Consider the following 18,822-nt stretch of genomic DNA (forward strand, 5'->3'; position numbering starts at 1 on the left):
CTAAGCCTTATAAATAATAACAAAACTGTGAATGGTGATGAGCTGGCAAATAACTTTTTATAAATTGTTTGAATAAAAAAAATTTATTTTTTGTAAAGACATTTTGGTAGTCCAAAGGTAAAATAGTCTCTAAAATTTGTCATGTAATAATCATGAAGTCGTTATAAGGTAGTTTGTATTGTTGTGGTGACAAGTGTTGAACATGTAAGCAATATTATTTCAATTAGCTGTGTGATTATTTTCTTGGTATTATGATGTTAATCTAATGGTTTCTATTGAATGAGGGTCCACATTTTCTTTGGTCCCACAAAATTCAACTCTAAAACATTGACTAAGAAATTAAGATGATAAATTTATGTTAATAATTTTATTTTATAGTATTCAATTGTCATCCCCTACATTTAATTTATAGTTTCACTTTTTTATCATTATTTTATTATTTAAAAGATTAAGTAATTAGAGTGTGTATTTGAAAATGATTGTCAATTTAATTATTTTTTAATATTTTATTTTAAATTTATCATACATAAATTTTTGTTTCATAGATATAATATTAATTTAATATGTGTAGTAGGAAACAAAATTGAAGTGATGATAGTCAATCATAAAGTTATAATTGCTTACTTATCTTGAAGTATTTGGAAAGAGATATTTTTTGAGAAACTGTTAAAATATATAGCAAACCACTAAATTTTCACGTATAATATAATTACAGCACATAAAGTATGTATCGAACCGCTGTTGAATTTATATGTAAATATTGTTCCTCAAAATTTACTCATTTGAGTCAATCAATTTAAATTTAAAGTGGTTGGAAAAATTGTATAATAGATTTTAATAGAAAATTAAGAAGGATATTTTTAAAAATATTTGATTCACATATTTGACTTCAATAGAAGGATATTTTTAAAAATCCACATGGAAAAACAACATAAATGCCAAATAACAATATTGGATAAAAAAATTTAGATGTTGTAACTGAATAGCGACTGATATGATTTGATTCCATGATATTTTGTACCAAAAACATAAACTACTTAATACATTACTTCAACTTTTTGATAAATAATTATTAAACAGTTGGACTCTAATTTTGTTAAAATAACTAATACTATTTAGTGATTACAATTTCTCATTGTTGTAAATTTAGAATCAACCAAAGACATAATTTATAATTTTTTTTGTCAAAAAATTTCTTCAACTCAAAACCAAACGATTACAACTAAGCTAGGCATCATCGGACATAGTCGATGTGTGAAACAATTACTGTAGCTAATTTCGATGCTACAAAGTAATTATTGCTTCACATATTGGCTACGTTCGATGATGCTTTTCAGCTATGAAAGTTTTCACACATAATGCATGAGAAGAATCGACAAATGACCAAATATGAGAAATATAGTGAGATAGGCAACTCTCAGTCCCATTTGAAGATATGTATCTTAACTTGTGATTTTGACACATTATCCAAAACTTTGGGTCTGATTGGAATGAGACTTATTGCATCTTCTGGTCCTGTATATATTTTTAATATCATCTTATCATTTGAATTTGACAACTAATCAAAGTTCTATTCGAAATTAAATTGTGTGGTTGAATTTTATTTCCAATTTATATATCTTAATATATAGTTTAGTTAGAATGTTTGCATTTTCGAGAGGGTTGAACCATGTTATTAGTGTTTATCATTGAACACAATTGTTGATGATTTTATGTTAACAAAGAAGGGTGAACTTACCATTAGGGAAACTAAGAAGATTTGATGATATGATAGCAGCGCCAATGCGTATAGGCAATCTATTCAAAAAGGAGATGTGTGGAAAACTCTTTGCTCGAGCATAGAAGACAATTGTTAATGGATTATCTACACAAAGAGGAGCGAATTGACCATTATAAAACTAACAAAATTTCATGATGTGATGGTAGAGATAATGATTTTCTAGGAAATCCAAGCTCGATCCATAAGGACCAACTAAGACACTACTCATACATATTGCGTGAAACAACACAAATAAATGAAGAAGATATAATTAGATTATTGAAATAAGAGAAAAATTGTTTACAAATCTTCTAATTGTCTAAAAAGACGAATCTTCCCAATAAGTGGTTTGCAAAAGGTATCAAGTGCTTCAAAAATTCAGAAAAATAAAATGTAATTCATCTCTTCGGTTATTGGAGTTTTTGTACCCATTAAGGAAAAATAGAAAACAAAACCAGTTTAAGAAACTCAATTAGGTCTGTCACGAAAATAACCAATCGGTCAAACACATTTTTCAGGTGTTTTGTCGGTGTCGAGTGAATGGACCGATCGGTCTAGGAGTTGGAATGATCGGTCCAATAGTTGGAATGATTTTTTTCTGACCCATTTTCTCTTGTGACACTTGCTACATCGTGGAAACGTAACGATTAGTATGATGGGTGGGCTGATCAGTCTAGCCTTTTCTTGAAACACTAACTTCATGTTTCTTCTTCTAACCTCCAATTTTGACACAAACAAGCCCCAAAATTTTCAAACTCCAATACAACTTCATAAAACTTGTATAAGACACAAGACACGAAAAAAAGACACAAAAAATCCGACAAACGATTCAAAACGAATACTACATGAATCACCAAAAACGCTAAAACACCATATATCAACTTAGTTGCTTAGGTGAAGAGGTGAGCATTAGCTTGTTTCTCCTTTAGTGAGCATAAAATGATTTTAAGATTATGAACCGGTTTTTTAGAGGGGTTATGTTTTTGTGAAAGTGATACTTTACATTAATTTGGTGGTACATTGCTATATTTTTAATAGAAAGAAAAAAACTAAATCTCAGACATAATATCTTAGTGTTCTTTTTAATGGTATTTGTATATTTTTTGTTGTAATTCACAGAGATCATATCTAGATCTCTCCAACTCACGCCTCCTTGATTATGCATGAATAAAATTATCTTAAAAATATTTAATAAGGTCTAGTTACTAATTGTTGAGTAGTTTGATGGAGGTCATCCAAGTTGTTAATTGACAAGTGACAAACTATTTCAAATCAGATAGAATGTTGCTAGTCATGGGTATGACAAATTAGCTTTTGTAATGTATCACAACTATGATGTGAAAGCATGCAAGACATGATCAAACAATTGATGGTTTTATATGTACGCCCAAATTTAATGTTAGAGAGTCAATGAAGGAGCATCCAAAATTTTGTGAACAAATAGTCAGTGAAATAAAGAGTTCGTGAGTTGAGAATTCTAAGACGGAAAATAAAATATTACATGTATTTGAGAATTTAAATAGACGATAATGAATGATATCTCCTGTAGTCATTCTTGTTGGGTATAACTTAAGAGCCCATTAATACTTAATGTTCCAGAAACTTGGTAATTCTTGGCTTCTCTTAATGTAAATTATTTAGATGCAATATTTACTTGTCATGTCGTGATTCATAGGTAAAAACAACATCTCTCACAATTTCCTTATAATTTATGGCATCCTGGTAGGGAGTGTTACCATTATATTATACGCTAGCTAGGAATGATTTATCGGTTGTTTTCACAAATGAGTCGGTTTTGTTGAGATTATATGAAATACTCGAACGAAGAAGCATACAAAATGAATACGCTCAAAGAAGAACATATCATACAAAAAAAAAGTGGAGTAATGCATTGAATGACCCCTCATAACGCTTTGGTTAATTATACATTGTATAAGCTTTTCCTGTACAATAAATTCACTTTCATAAAAATAAAGTTTCAAACTTAATCTACTATTATTTAGTTGATTCTAAATTATGTATTAAGATATGGTGTTGTTGAATCTGATATTTGTAAATCATGCAATGATATTTTTATAATTTAATGTTGCAATATTAGAATTTTTTTCTATTTTTTACTAAAATTTGGTCTTATCTTGAACTCAAGCGTTTTTTATTATTTGCATACCAGAAAACAATAGTAGAGATAAATTAAAAACATAATTGTTATATATATACATATACATATATTTTGATCACCGATGTGGGTAATGATTAACAGGAGAGATATGTCGTATCTTATGAGGGCTTGACCAACATTTGTTCCCATTTTGGTATGTATGGACATTTGGTTCATTTGTGAACGAAAGAGAGAAGTGAAAGAGTTGTGGTTCCAACACCGCCAATAGTGATAGATCTACCAAGTACAAATGGGATAACTCAGTCCGATGATGGGTTCGTTTGTGTGAGGCAGAGGGGTATGAAATCTGGGTAGAGTATACTGAATGGGAGAACCGTGGCGGAAGGGATGAATCTAGAGATGGGAAGAAATCTTCGGGATCTACGGCGGATGAATGATTTGGAGAATATTTTGAGTACAAACAGTTTTGGAAAGTTGAATGAGGATTTGGCGGATAAGGAAATTAACGCATAAGGTTTTCGGAAGGGGACAAATAAGGAAAACAAAGATCCTAGAATGGCAATATTTCAGGGAAAGAGTAAAGTGCAAACAAAGGCTTTCGTCGTTGGGTCTAGGCCTACGGTGAAGCATAATGGACCGGTTGATGGGGGTAGAGGTAAAAAGAGTGGTAATGGTAAAGGGGTCATCTTAAGATGCCCAAATAACATAAAATTGCTAAGCCTGATAAGGGTTTGTGTTTTGCCCAACGAAAGAATAAATTGAGCACTTTATCATTGGAAAGAGAATAAGATTCTTGAACAAGTATGTGGGAGATATGGGGGCTGTTTCGTTAATGTGAGCACATGTAGTAATGTAGAGGGGTTGGTTCTCTGATTCGGGGCATATTGTTCCGATTGCGATGAAGGAGGCGCATGAGACGTCCACGGATATATCCCAAGAAGTTAACGTGCCATCAGAGGTGGCGATGGAGTCCCCCGATGCTTGACGTCTTTCTCTGGTTATTTTAATCATGAAAAGATTTTCAATGATTAATTGTCTATTGTGGAATTTTGGGGGCAAATAAACCTCAATTTTGACGATCGATTTGTTATTTACTCAAGAAGTATCATACAAATGTATTTGCTATCTTTAAAACCCATGCTGGAGGAGATCGCGAGGATCAAATTTTTCAAGAATTGGGATTTGAAGATAAGTTCAAAGTAGATATTGTTGGTTAAAGTGGAGGCTTATGGTTGTTATGGCGATCGGGGATTGGGGATGTCGAGGTGGTTGAATCTGTTGATAAGTTTATCCATGTTGTTGTGGTGAATAGAGTGGATATTTCAAATCTGATTGTGGTTTATGCCGCAACAAGCATGAGAACTAGCTTATGAGGTTGGTTAAAGGAGTTAGTTCATGATTTGACTGGACTAGTGGTGATTAGAGGTGACTTTAACATGATTGTTCGCTTAGATGAGAGTACGGGGGAATGGGAGATTGACGTCTGACTCTTTGGCATTTGGAGACTCGATTAATGAGATGTCCTTGATTAATATGGGCTTTCAAGGGAATCAATATACTTGGCGGAGAGGAAGAGTGGAAGCAAATTTTGTGCATTTTTGATTGGGTGTTTTGTTGTCCACATGCACGATTAAAATGGCAGAAAGCTAGTATTAGACATCTACCTTTTGGCATCTGATCATGCACCTCTTTATCTGCAATTGATGTCGGAGATGATTGGGAACGTGAAGCGTCGACCATTGGAGTTTGAGGCTACTTGGCTGAGTCACCATGGGTTTAAGGAATTGTTGGAGACTTCATGGAATAGAGAGATTGATACTCGAGTAGCTTTGGTTAAGCTCCAACAAGTATTGAGAAAGTGGAACCGTGAGGTATTTGGAGAGATTCAGGTTTGAAAGGAGATACTGCTGAAAGAGATGGTGAAGCTGCAGATTCTCATAGAGCGTAATCAAACAGATGAATTGTTGGAGAAGGAGGCGACTCTGGCCAAAGATTTGGATGTTGTATTGGAACATGAAGAGAAGATATGGTTCCAGAAGTCGAGAGAGTTTCATGGAGATAAGAATACGAATTTCTTTTACACTTCTATTATTATTCAGAAGAAGCGAAATATGAGATGTTGAAGGATGAGGCGGAGAGTTGGATAACAAATGGCCCGGAGCTTAAGAAGCATGTTGTGGAATATTTAGGCGGTTGTATTTTTGTTATGTGGATCAGATAGGCGTTCAACTCTCATGGGACGGCTTTATTAGGTTGTCATTGGAGGAACAGACTAATCTTAATAAATATTTTCTAGTGACAAAGATAGAGAAGGCTATTCATAGTAAGGGGAAGTATAAAGGACGTATCTGGATGGGTTCCAACCCGTTTTCTATCAGAATTTTTGGGAGGTTGTTGGAAAATCAGTGGTCCGCTTTGTTCTTGATTTTTTTGCCATATAGAGAGTTGCAAGAGGAGAATAATGATGTTATTGTTGTGCTTATTCCAAAGATGGGGAAACCAGAGAATATAGCACAGTTCAGACCCATTAGCTTGTGTAATTTCTTGGTTAAGATTATTACGAAAGCAATGGTTAGGCGGTTAGAGCGGGTAATAAATAAGCTAATTGGACATGCACAACCGAGCTTTATTTTGCGGCGCTTAAGCACAAACAATATTGTAATTGTGCAAGAATGTTCACTCCATGAGACGTAAGAAAGATACAAAAGTTTGGATGTTATTGAAGCTTGATTTAGAAAAAAAAATTATGACATGATTCGCTGAGATTTTTTGGAGGATATGCTGAAGACGGTTAGGTTATCAGAGCAATGGTTCAGCTGGATAATGAGTTGTGTGCCAGGGGCGTCTATGAGTGTCTTGTGGAATGGAGAGAAGACATAAGCTTTTAAACCATTAAGAGCTCTAAGGCAAGGTGATCTGCTGTCTCCATATATATATTTGTGTTATGTATGAAACGATTATGTCACTTGAATGAGGTAGAGGTTGAGCGGAAAGCATGGAAACTGATCAGTTTATCTAGAGGTGGCCCTAAACTTTCTCACATTTATTTCACGGATGATCTAATTTTATTTGATGAAGCCTTAGTAGCTCAAATTCGAGTGATAAGGAGTGTGCTGGAAAAATTCTGTTTAGCATATGGCAAAAAAGTAAGCTTGAAAAAGTCTAAATCTTTATTTCAGAAAACGTATCGCGGTAATTAGGCAAGTCAATTAGTTATGAGAGTGGGATTGGATCGACTTGGGAATTGGGTAAGTATCTTGGCATGCTGATTCTTCAAAAACAGATTATTAATAAAGAAACGTTTGGGGAAGTATTGGAGAGGGTTATTTTGAGGTTGGTGGGGTGGAAGGGGAGAACGCTAAGCTTGTCAGGTAGAATTACTTTACTAAAATCATTGTTGGCTTCAACTCTCGTTCACTCGATGAGCACAATAAAATTGTCGTCTCACACTCATTATAAGCTGAAGTTTCTAGATATTTCTTGTGGAGGAGCACTGCAGATAAAACGAAAATGTTATCAGTGGCATGGGAATCAGTTTATTTTCCTAAAAGTGAAGGAGGGCTTGGTATTCGAACAGTGGGTGTTATGAATAAAGCTTTGATTTCTAAGATAGGGTTGCTTTTATTGCATGATAATGATAGCTTATGGGCGAGAGTAGTTCGCAGTAAGTATAAAGTTGGAGATTTTAAGGATAGATCTTGGATAATGGTAAGAGCAATTGGTCTTCTACTTGGCGAACCATTGGTATTGGCTTGCAGGAGCTGGTCTATAGAGATTTGAGTGGGATCATTGGTGATCATTGAATGAGCCTTTGTTGGATACGGTTATTGGTGGACTTCCCACTGGGTATGAGCAGTTGACAATTCAAGAGCTATGGAGAGATGATATTGGCTGGGATCTTCCTCAAATAGTATCTTATGTGACAGAAAACCGGCGGTTGAAACTTGTGGCCATTATTTTGGATAATTGGACAGGGGCGAGGGATCGATTATCGTGGAGAGAGTCACTGGATGGGAGATGCACTATAGTTCTGCCTATACCTTGTTGACAAATAATGGGTTATCTTAACAGAGTAGGAAAAGGTTCTATTCTAGTGTATGGCGTGTGGTGGTCCAGAGAGGGTAATGGTGTTTCTTTGGCTGGTGGCTAGACAATTGAATATGACAAATCAAAAACGCAATAGACGTCACTTATGTGACACTAATGTTTGCAAAGTGTATAAAGGAGGGATGGAAACAATTCTTCATGTCTTGCGTGATTTCCCCGCAATAGCTGGCATATGGACTCAGCTATTATCGGGTGCAAAGGCGGCAACAATTTTTTTGAGATTTCTCTGCTGGAGTGGCTTTATGAGAACTTAAGAGGGGGTTGTAATAGGGCGGAGGGGACTTCATGGTCAACAATGTTCTATTTGGCTGTTTGGTGGGGTTAGAAGTGGAGGTGTAGAATTGTTTTTGGAGACACTACATTATGTAAGGATATAGTACAATATATTAAAAATCTCACAAAAGAGATTATTTTCGTTAATATAGTCACTAGAGCTGCAGCCTCATCTTCGAGTAGATTCGAGAGGTTGGTTTGCTTGTTATGCCCGCAGGCAGGTTAGTATAAGTTGAACACAGATGGGGCGTCTCATGGGGATCCAAGACTGGATACCGCGGGGGGGGAGGTGGGGGGTGTGTTCTACGAAATGAGGATGGTATGTGATGTGGAGGTTTTGCGTTGAATAATAGGAGATGTTTGGCAGAGTTATGGGGGTCTATTATGGACTTTAAATAGCTTGGGACCAAAGGATAATGCGGTTGAAAGTTGAGGTAGATTCGGAAATGGTAGTAGGATTTTTTAATAAAGGATAGGGGATTCGCATCTGCTATCATTTTTGGTACGTTTGTACCATGGCTTTTTATCAGAAAACTGGATAATCCGTATGTTACATGTATATAGGGAGGCCAATTCCCTTGCTGATGGATTGGAGAATTATGTATTTTCATGACAGTTAGGTTTTATTTCTTTAAGTATAACCCCAAGTGTGGTGGCATCAATAATTATTGATGATTTGTCGGGACCTGGACGTCCCATTCGTTTGTAATCTTTCTACATTTTTAATAATAACCGGGAATATTTTGCTCTCATTGTCCGACCAAAAAAAATTATATATGCTTATATTGTTCAAAATATAATATAATTTATTGTGCTGCTTTTATATAGAGAGTCTATAGAGATATTGTTGAGAAAAAAAAAAAGAAAAAAAAGTCTATAGAGATATTGTGAGGTCTATTGTATGATGGAGCATACAAAATAAGTGTGTTAGAAGGTAAATAAAGTATTTTCTTGACAAGGAAAAGGTTAACTACATTGTTTTTTATTGAATAATAACTTTTAAAGGCTAAAACTTGGGTTAACCACTAGATAAGAGGCTTACATGATATAATATTTATCTGGTATTATTTAGATCATTAAAATAGTAAAAAAACAAAAAAAATAAACTATAATTTATTCTTACAAAATAGAAAAGTCTTAATTATGTATTTGAATAAAATTGTTATTTGATGTGATATTGGTAAATCATGCTTCAAAAAAATGTAAAATCTTCTGTTCTTCTGAATTCAAATGTTGTAAAAATCTTAGTATATAAAATTATTTGAAATAATGTTTATTGAATTATCATGAGTAAATTATATATATATAACTAATTTATTAAAGTTATATAAAATATGTGAAACTAATTTTAAGTTACTAAAAATGACTCTACCTAATTTAATAAACTAAAATAAAATTAAAAATAAAAAAATAATTAGTAATTTATAAGTGAATTTAAAACATACAAGTTTCAATAAGAAATCAGACAAAAAGCACATGTAGTTTGTGCAGTGACCTTAGATAAGAATATTGTGGGTGTTTGCATGATGTACACTTGTACATAAAGGAATTTTTTTGTTTTGCTTAAAATTTGCTATAAAAATGGCAATTGGAACAATCCAGGAGAAAAATAATATGAAATACAAAAATTATATTTATTTTTTAAACAAAATCCAGTAATAAATAACATAGAAAAGTATAAATATAAAAACTTTGAGAAATAAGTGTTTATTGTGGGATCCAAACCCTTGACCTTCCAATTAACGTGGGGCACTCTTCTCAAATGAGTTAAGAAATTGTTACTGATAAATTATTACTTAAATGATTTTTATTAAGGTGTATGGGGCACGTGCCCCACTTAATGCACACGTAGATCCGCCCCTGCATAAGTGTATAAACTATATAGACACCAAAAAAATTAGTTTTTATACTTATCAAGTTTTCGACAAAGCATATGTATTAAATTCATGTATGTTATATAATATTCAAATTTCTTCTTAAATTTTTGATATAAAAAATTTCTCCACATTTTCTATTAAAATAAAATTATTTTTTAATAGGCCTTCTAATTCTTTAAGATTGAAATAATGTTATTTTAACTATTTCAACGGAATTTTTTTTCTTGTATATCACTAGTTAAGTAAAGTGACTCGATCATTTTTCATAACGGACTAATGTGTTAATGTGTGTTCGAGATCTGATATGCATAACTTTTATAAAATTTTAAATCATAACCAAGTAACAATAAATAATAGATTTAACTCATATTTTATTCATCTTTTCTATGTGTAATAATTAGCTTAGCAATATATGTTTGAGGCATTTGCAAAAATATCATTTTTCTATAAACTTTTACAAAATATCCTCTTTTGTTTTCTATTTTCAATAATACTCTTTTCTATGTATAATATTATTAAATTTTAAATTTTAAACTCCAAATACTAAACCCTACGTCCTAAAAACTATCTTCTAAATGTAAAATAAAGAACTCAAATCTAAAAAAAAAAATTAAAAATTAATATTATACAATATAATTATGTAAAAGAGAATAAAAATAAAAATGACTATAAAATAGATATTTTTGAAAAAGTGTATTTTTTTTCTACACGTGAAAAGAGATATCTATAAAAAAGTATTAGATAATCAGCAAGGGAAATGTTTGTTTACTGTATTTGTTTGTTATAAAATAATAGTACAAGTTTTATTTAATTTACTCTATATATTTTAAAATATTTAATATTTAATTTACTTACTTTATTTGAATTTAACTTGGTATATGATACAATGTTCAAATTTGTGAGTTATATAAAGGTAAAATCTATAAAATAAAACAAAACTTGTATTGAAGCGGTCGTGTTTAAAAATCTCGATTTAAATTTTTATTTTTTTTAGTTGTATATGTTATTGAATAAAATCTAACATTTGTGATTTCTTAGATTTTAATAAATTAGATAACATATTTTATATTTTTAAAATATAAGCAATATTATATTTTAGTTTTAAAATGTTTTTTTCATTATTAAACATTGTAGATATGCAAATATTTAATTTTAGTTTTATAAATAAAATTAAGTTTTATAATTGTTCTAAATAGTTTGCTAACTATTTGTTTCCAAAGATTTTTGAAACAATAAATAAATCTGTTAAATAATTTTATTAAATAATTTTGAAAATGTCGCTTTATTATTTTATAAATCAATTTAATTTTTTTTGTTAGTTATTAAATCAATTAAAATGTAATGACTTTTGTAATATATCATATGATAGTAGGATTAAACTTTAACAACATTGCTTAAATAAGTATATAGAGATTTCTAATTATTTCTCCATATGTTTTATCATAATTAATATTTATAAAAGTTAAGTGGTAAAGAAAAGTAAATCTAAAAAAAAAAATTAGAATCTTCAATTAATTGTTTATGTTTAAAATTACACACGTATTTTAAAATTACACACTCGATAATGCCTTTATGGATTAAGCATTTTTATGGGTTAAGCATTTTGTATCAATGGATAAACAGAGTGTAACATGATCCGTGAATGAAAGTTATTGTAGCCAAAAAAATAAAATTACACACGTAATTTAGATTGTTGGAATCTCACATACACACTCACATAGTCACATGCGTGTGTTGTTCCTTCTTTCAAGGTCCCCACACATATCTTTAATTGATGATCCTTAGCTTGTCACTCTTATAGCCACTCATATAAACGAAGCTTAAGCCACTTGACACTACCATTAAAACCCCATAAGCTTTGTTTTTTCCCACTTAGAGCTTTTCCATCAAAACTTCCATGACATTACATAACCTAAAAGCAAGACGCTTTTACCTTTTTTAGACATTTGCTTATCGTGAAGATGAGAGGAGTCCACGTTTTCAGTTTATGTTTCTTCTAAGATTCCTCTTCTCCACGCGTCTCTTAACGCGTATCCTATCACCGACTCTTTTCCTTAAATGTGTACGAGAAACCATTTTCATTTCTTTTCCCAATAAAAACTTGTGAATCCCAACAATTCAAAGTTTCTTTATGATTAAATAATTACAACAACATTAAGCGTTAGGAATTTAAGTTCTGTACGTTTTCTCTTTTCTTGTTTCTATTAACTTAATAATGATATGGATTTTTGTGTAACAAGAAAAATAAAAGACTGATTTGTTTTGAGAGTTGACATTAAGGAATTGCATGTAACGCGCATAAGAGGTAAGTAATTAAAGTAAAGAGTTGTTTCCACTTTTAATTAAATCGCAGCCACAAATAATGGGGTTTCTTAAAAATGGCTTAAGTGTACTTAAACTTTTGTATGATACGCCAAATCAAGTGCTCATTCAAATATGGAAACTATTTAACTTTGCTTTAACGAGTAGGTTTGCAATCACTCATAGTCCTTTTTTGTACATTTAAAACATAATAATTATTTAATTATTGTTGCGATAATGTAATACATGTTATAATAGTGTTATTACTTATTAACCTCACAAGATTATATATGTTTCAAAATAGGGTTGGGTGTTACGGGTCTGATGATACGTACCAGCATGGACTTGGGGGTACCCATATACAACATATTCAACTCGTACCCAAATCAAATGGGTCACTCAATATTTTCGTTCGTATCTAACGCACATTTGCATATGTATGTTAGTCCATTTGAATTGAGGACTAAGTAACTAAAATACAATAAATGATAAAATTCCTATTTAAAATAAAATATTAAAGTTACGTGGGAATTATATTTCTAAAACCCTCACTTATTTTGTTATTTTTAATAAAGGTTAGTGTATTTTTTTCCTTTTGAAATACCCAAAACCTAATTAAGCATCTCTTAATTGATCAAAATTTATTTGCTTAATAAAGGTTATTTTTAATAAAGGTTAGTGTATTTGTTTATTTTGCGTCTGTACTTTACAAAATTATTTTATGGAAAAGTTTACATGATTAAATAAGTAAAAAGTGTTAAAACTTTGCTTATAATTATTTTTTAAGTACATTGAGTTAATCAAAGATTAGATGACCATTGATCATGTTTATTGGCAAGCAACGAGGTCGCAAACTGTTATTTAAAGAAAAGAAAAAAACTCTTGGTATATATAAATTGGTTACGTCAAAGTCCATCTAATCACGACTTTTGTTTTTGATCAAGATAAAAGCATGTTAACGCGCCTAGGAAAAAAAAAAAAAAAAGAGAAATAGAGAATGGATGTGGCAACAAAAGCAAGTGAAGGGTCATAAATTTGTATTTGGATGTAAAGGGCTATATTATTAATTTTTTGTTAGGAATTAGTCACTTTTCACTTTATGATAAGTGGATTTTAATTTGGTTAGGGATTAGAGTGAAGTTAACTTTTAGAGTGTCAAGATCGTTGTGTGTCTCCATCTTTGTACTTTCTTTTCCATGTCCTTAATTTATTTTTTAAACGAATAGAAATAGAGTATAAGTTCAAGTTATCTATATTTAATTCAGTTAATTAGAGTCGTTATTTTCTTAAAGTTAAAAATTAATGTACTTTTTGTTGATTTCTTTATCAGAGATGCCCTACAAAAGCATATAGTAACGATCAATCGAGTTGTTGAAGTACATAGCGAATTTATTCTACATTACCGGGTTATACCGTCAAATCTTTTATGGTCAACGATGATGTGAATGTATCGGATAATCTAGATGTTGACTGTGTACAGATTGAGTTTATTAAGTACTAGGATCCTTTCAACCGGTATGCAATCCGATCTAAACCAATATTTATAAGACCGATTCAAGAATCAAGCTTTACACTTAGTTCACTAATTCAGCATAACTGGTTTACNCTTTACAAAATTATTTTATGGAAAAGTTTACATGATTAAATAAGTAAAAAGTGTTAAAACTTTGCTTATAATTATTTTTTAAGTACATTGAGTTAATCAAAGATTAGATGACCATTGATCATGTTTATTGGCAAGCAACGAGGTCGCAAACTGTTATTTAAAGAAAAGAAAAAAACTCTTGGTATATATAAATTGGTTACGTCAAAGTCCATCTAATCACGACTTTTGTTTTTGATCAAGATAAAAGCATGTTAACGCGCCTAGGAAAAAAAAAAAAAAAAGAGAAATAGAGAATGGATGTGGCAACAAAAGCAAGTGAAGGGTCATAAATTTGTATTTGGATGTAAAGGGCTATATTATTAATTTTTTGTTAGGAATTAGTCACTTTTCACTTTATGATAAGTGGATTTTAATTTGGTTAGGGATTAGAGTGAAGTTAACTTTTAGAGTGTCAAGATCGTTGTGTGTCTCCATCTTTGTACTTTCTTTTCCATGTCCTTAATTTATTTTTTAAACGAATAGAAATAGAGTATAAGTTCAAGTTATCTATATTTAATTCAGTTAATTAGAGTCGTTATTTTCTTAAAGTTAAAAATTAATGTACTTTTTGTTGATTTCTTTATCAGAGATGCCCTACAAAAGCATATAGTAACGATCAATCGAGTTGTTGAAGTACATAGCGAATTTATTCTACATTACCGGGTTATACCGTCAAATCTTTTATGGTCAACGATGATGTGAATGTATCGGATAATCTAGATGTTGACTGTGTACAGATTGAGTTTATTAAGTACTAGGATCCTTTCAACCGGTATGCAATCCGATCTAAACCAATATTTATAAGACCGATTCAAGAATCAAGCTTTACACTTAGTTCACTAATTCAGCATAACTGGTTTACTACTTTTTCTTAGTCAAATAGTCAAACCAAACCACTACAAAATAAAATTAGAGAACTCTAAACATAAATTGAAAATTTTTAATATTAATTTTTTTTTTAACTCAAGTTATGCGAATTGTGTGTTAAAGATAAGTGCGAAAACGATATCGCACGTTCGGTCCAATAGCGATACCACTAAATCATTTGGCTTACGTACTAACTGTCTTCGTAATATTTGGTAATATCATGTTGGAATGCAAAACTGAACAATGAAATATGTGCCACTATGTAAATTTTGTTAGTACATATAAGAAGGTAAAGTTGATAAATCGACTGCTAATCAAAACTAACATGATGATGATGGTCAGTAAATTTCATTCTAACAAAGTTAATATATTGATTTCAATTTATAATAAAATGTAACATGTACTTAGCGCGTTAACGTGTTTGGGAAATCAGCATGAAAGTAAAACAACTGTATAATCTACGTAAGCATTTACTAGCTTAGACAAGATGTTTTTTTTTTAGTTACTCGACCTCCTTTTGTCTTTTTGTTTGGGACAAAAATATCTGATCATCTCATGGTAGAAAGCCCAAGAAGGCCTCCTCTGTACAGATTTTAATTTTTTATGTAAATTTTCAATATATGTATACTACCACTCTTGAAATCAACTTCATATATCATCCATGGTTAAGTGGTAGTAACACCATGAGTTGGTGCGAGAATAATAATACATACAAATCAAGTAACTATGTATGTGAAACTATATGGGAGTATATGCATGTATGCGTGCATCATCCATGCATTAATGCATAAAAGACACTTCAGTCTAATACTTATATATATACATATGGCATGATGGATGAAACCATGTTATTATAGATGGTTAGGTTTAAAAGATACAAATACATAGTCCCCATGTGGGTTATAAGTATAGTAGAATGAAACAAACCCTAACGAAATAATAATTATGATTAATTAACACTCTAAGATTAAGGTAATACATAATTAATTAAGAAATGAGATTAATTAAAGGTTGCTAATCACGCGGTGAATTTAGTCTCTATAAAAGCAGTAGCTCACCTTCCACAACCTTCAATATCAACTCACCACAACCTTCTCTCTTACTCTCTCACTCCTTTTATATTCCTCTCTCTCTATCTATAAAATATATATATATATATATAATTAAAATTCGATCTTGTGTATATAGAATCAAATTAAATAAAGAATAACAAAATGGAGAAAAGAGGAGGAAGTAGTGGAGGTCCAGGAACATCAGCAGAAGCAGAGGTAAGAAAAGGACCATGGACGATGGAAGAAGATCTTATTCTCATCAACTATATCGCCAACCACGGCGATGGTGTTTGGAACTCTCTTGCCAAATCTGCAGGTAGTTCGTTTAGTTTCCTTTTGAGATCAAATCTAGTCACAAATAATTTATAATTACAAACTAGCTAGGGTTTCTTCATAACATGCAAAGGTAGATTTTACTTTACACGGTAAAAATATACTTTTACCTACGTTCGTTAATTTCTTTTTGTTTTTACATAAATAAATATATGTATATACACACAAATAAACAATATTTTCATAACAATTATATGCTCTACTTTTTTTGACATCGTATAATATGTATGATCTATTATAATCATTCTTTGTTGAAGAATCAATCTAAAAAACGTTTTTGTATGTGGATCATATATATATATATATATATATATGCTTAAGTGATGGCCTAATGATAGAATAAAATTATGTAAAATAATCAAAAGAGTTCTATATAATGATTAATGATGTTATGTGTACGAATGTATAGGTCTAAAACGCACCGGAAAAAGTTGCCGGCTCCGATGGCTAAACTATCTCCGCCCCGACGTACGACGGGGAAACATCACGCCAGAGGAGCAACTTATCATCATGGAACTTCATGCTAAGTGGGGAAACAGGTTACTATAATTTACTTGAGAACATCAACTTTGAATCGTTTTATATACTCTTGTAGCTATATGCCACGTAGATCTTTGAAAAGACAATAAAGCAAGACATTTGGTGACTAAAGCAAAAAAGTGTTTATTACCTTTGTGATAAGCTTTGATCGAATTTTGTTCAGAGACGTACGTAGCTCGCTAACAAGAGTTTTTTTCTTTTTGTTTGCACGTGTTGGAATTTTTATAGCCACTAACATTAAACCTCGTGCGTTTTATCAAAAACAACATATATAACTCGTGCCTATATTTCTCACCCAAACTTCATAGCTCTACATATTTTTCCCAAAAATCTTATATTTTTATGTTTTTACGAATAAAGTGTTTCAAACTTATTCAAGTGATTTTCCCATGCCTGTGTACTTTATTCGATTTCTATTTTATTTGTTTATATGTATAGAGCTGGAATATATGCACCAGTATACAAGGTACAATTCTCTAATTCAACAAAATAAATGGTATCTTTTTTTTTCTTTTCAAGGAAGTGTGAATATAGTTTCATTTTATCTGTAATTAACTAGTTACAGATTTGATTCTTAGGTTTAAGGTCAAAAAAATTTCACGGGAAGAGCCAAAATAATACTCATTTTCGTAACCCTTCTTTTCTTTAACTTTGGAGTTATTTTCTTTTTAAAACCTTCAAAATTTTAGTGACATCTTTTTCGTGTTAATCATAGAATTACAGTTTATTGACGCATTTTTTTTTGAGTTTTATCAGAAAAAAAAATGAAAAATGAAAATGAAAAAGATCCAAACATTGTACATGTAGCAATAGTACAAACCTAAAAAGCCTCGTGACAAACACAACTGAAATAGACGTAAACCTTAATGTTTTGGCTTCATCTAGACGTACTTACATTGGTCCTATGCATTCATATACTTAAATCTCTCTTACCCCACACCAATATACTTCATTATCAGGTCATAATAAACTTACGTTAATAGTTAAATGATGATGCCACTAATCAGTTAATATTTAATTGATTGTATGATTAGGTGGTCGAAAATCGCCAAACACCTTCCAGGAAGAACCGACAACGAGATCAAAAATTTCTGGAGGACAAGAATCCAAAAGTACATCAAGCAAGCGGATGCAACAACAACATCGTCCGTTGGGTCCCATCATAGCTCAGAGATCAACGACCAAGCTGCAAGCACGTCAAGCCATAATGTCTTTTGTACACAAGATCAACCGATGGAGACTTATTCTCCTACACCAACGTCGTATCAACAAATCAATATGGAATTCAACTACGGTAACTATTCGACGGCGGCCACGGCGACAGTGGATTATCCGATACCGATGACGGTTGATGATCAAAGCGGTGAAAACTATTGGGGTATGGATGATATTTGGTCATCAATGCATTTACTGAATGGTAATTGATTGATTGATCCGGTGGACACAACATGGAATATTAATTGAGTATTTATATATGATTTTTAGGAGTACTATTATTAGTACGTGACATGTATATGTTTTTGCCTCGTTGTCGAGGTTTGGGGATATAATTAAAATATATAATGTTATTTATCTGAATCCTTGATACATAGATTGGATCTTTATTGAACACATGCTATACATAAATAAAATTGTTGAAGGGGTCATATATTTTTTGGATATTTTTATGTTATTAAACTATATATAGATATCCGCAGAACATCAATTCGTATTTACGTATGATTAATAATTCGTAAATAAGGTTTGTTTATTTACTTCCTTGTTTAGAAGTTTTCACATATATTAAAAACATACAAAAATGTCTAATTAATCCTCATAGCACAAAACACTAAAGTTATACAAAAAGTGGGTTTGGTAATATCAAGTTATATATATACACAGAAACTAACGAAACATCAGTTTTCATAAAGCAACAAATTAACATATAATGATCAGTTATGAATTGTTTA

At 31.4% G+C, this 18,822-nt stretch overlaps 1 protein-coding gene across 1 annotated transcript; it reads left to right on the forward strand.

Moving 5' to 3' along the window:
• On the forward strand, positions 15,859-18,504 carry LOC104780023 (transcription factor MYB21-like). Its single transcript, XM_010504483.1, has 3 exons — positions 15,859-16,316; positions 16,743-16,872; positions 17,908-18,504. The coding sequence occupies exons 1-3, from the start codon at positions 16,163-16,165 to the stop codon at positions 18,296-18,298; spliced, it is 675 nt and encodes a 224-aa protein (XP_010502785.1). The 5' UTR covers positions 15,859-16,162; the 3' UTR covers positions 18,299-18,504.

This window comes from Camelina sativa, chromosome 4 (assembly GCF_000633955.1).
Source record: "Camelina sativa cultivar DH55 chromosome 4, Cs, whole genome shotgun sequence".
Classification (NCBI taxonomy): domain Eukaryota; kingdom Viridiplantae; phylum Streptophyta; class Magnoliopsida; order Brassicales; family Brassicaceae; genus Camelina; species Camelina sativa.

Excerpts from the sequence above, each read along its gene's own strand:
- LOC104780023 (XM_010504483.1), top strand. The coding sequence starts at position 16,163 with ATGGAGAAAAGAGGAGGAAGTAGTGGAGGTCCAGGAACATCAGCAGAA. Across the intron at positions 16,317-16,742 it reads CTCTCTTGCCAAATCTGCAG|GTCTAAAACGCACCGGAAAA; the intron begins GTAGTTCGTTTA and ends ACGAATGTATAG. Across the intron at positions 16,873-17,907 it reads CATGCTAAGTGGGGAAACAG|GTGGTCGAAAATCGCCAAAC; the intron begins GTTACTATAATT and ends TTGTATGATTAG.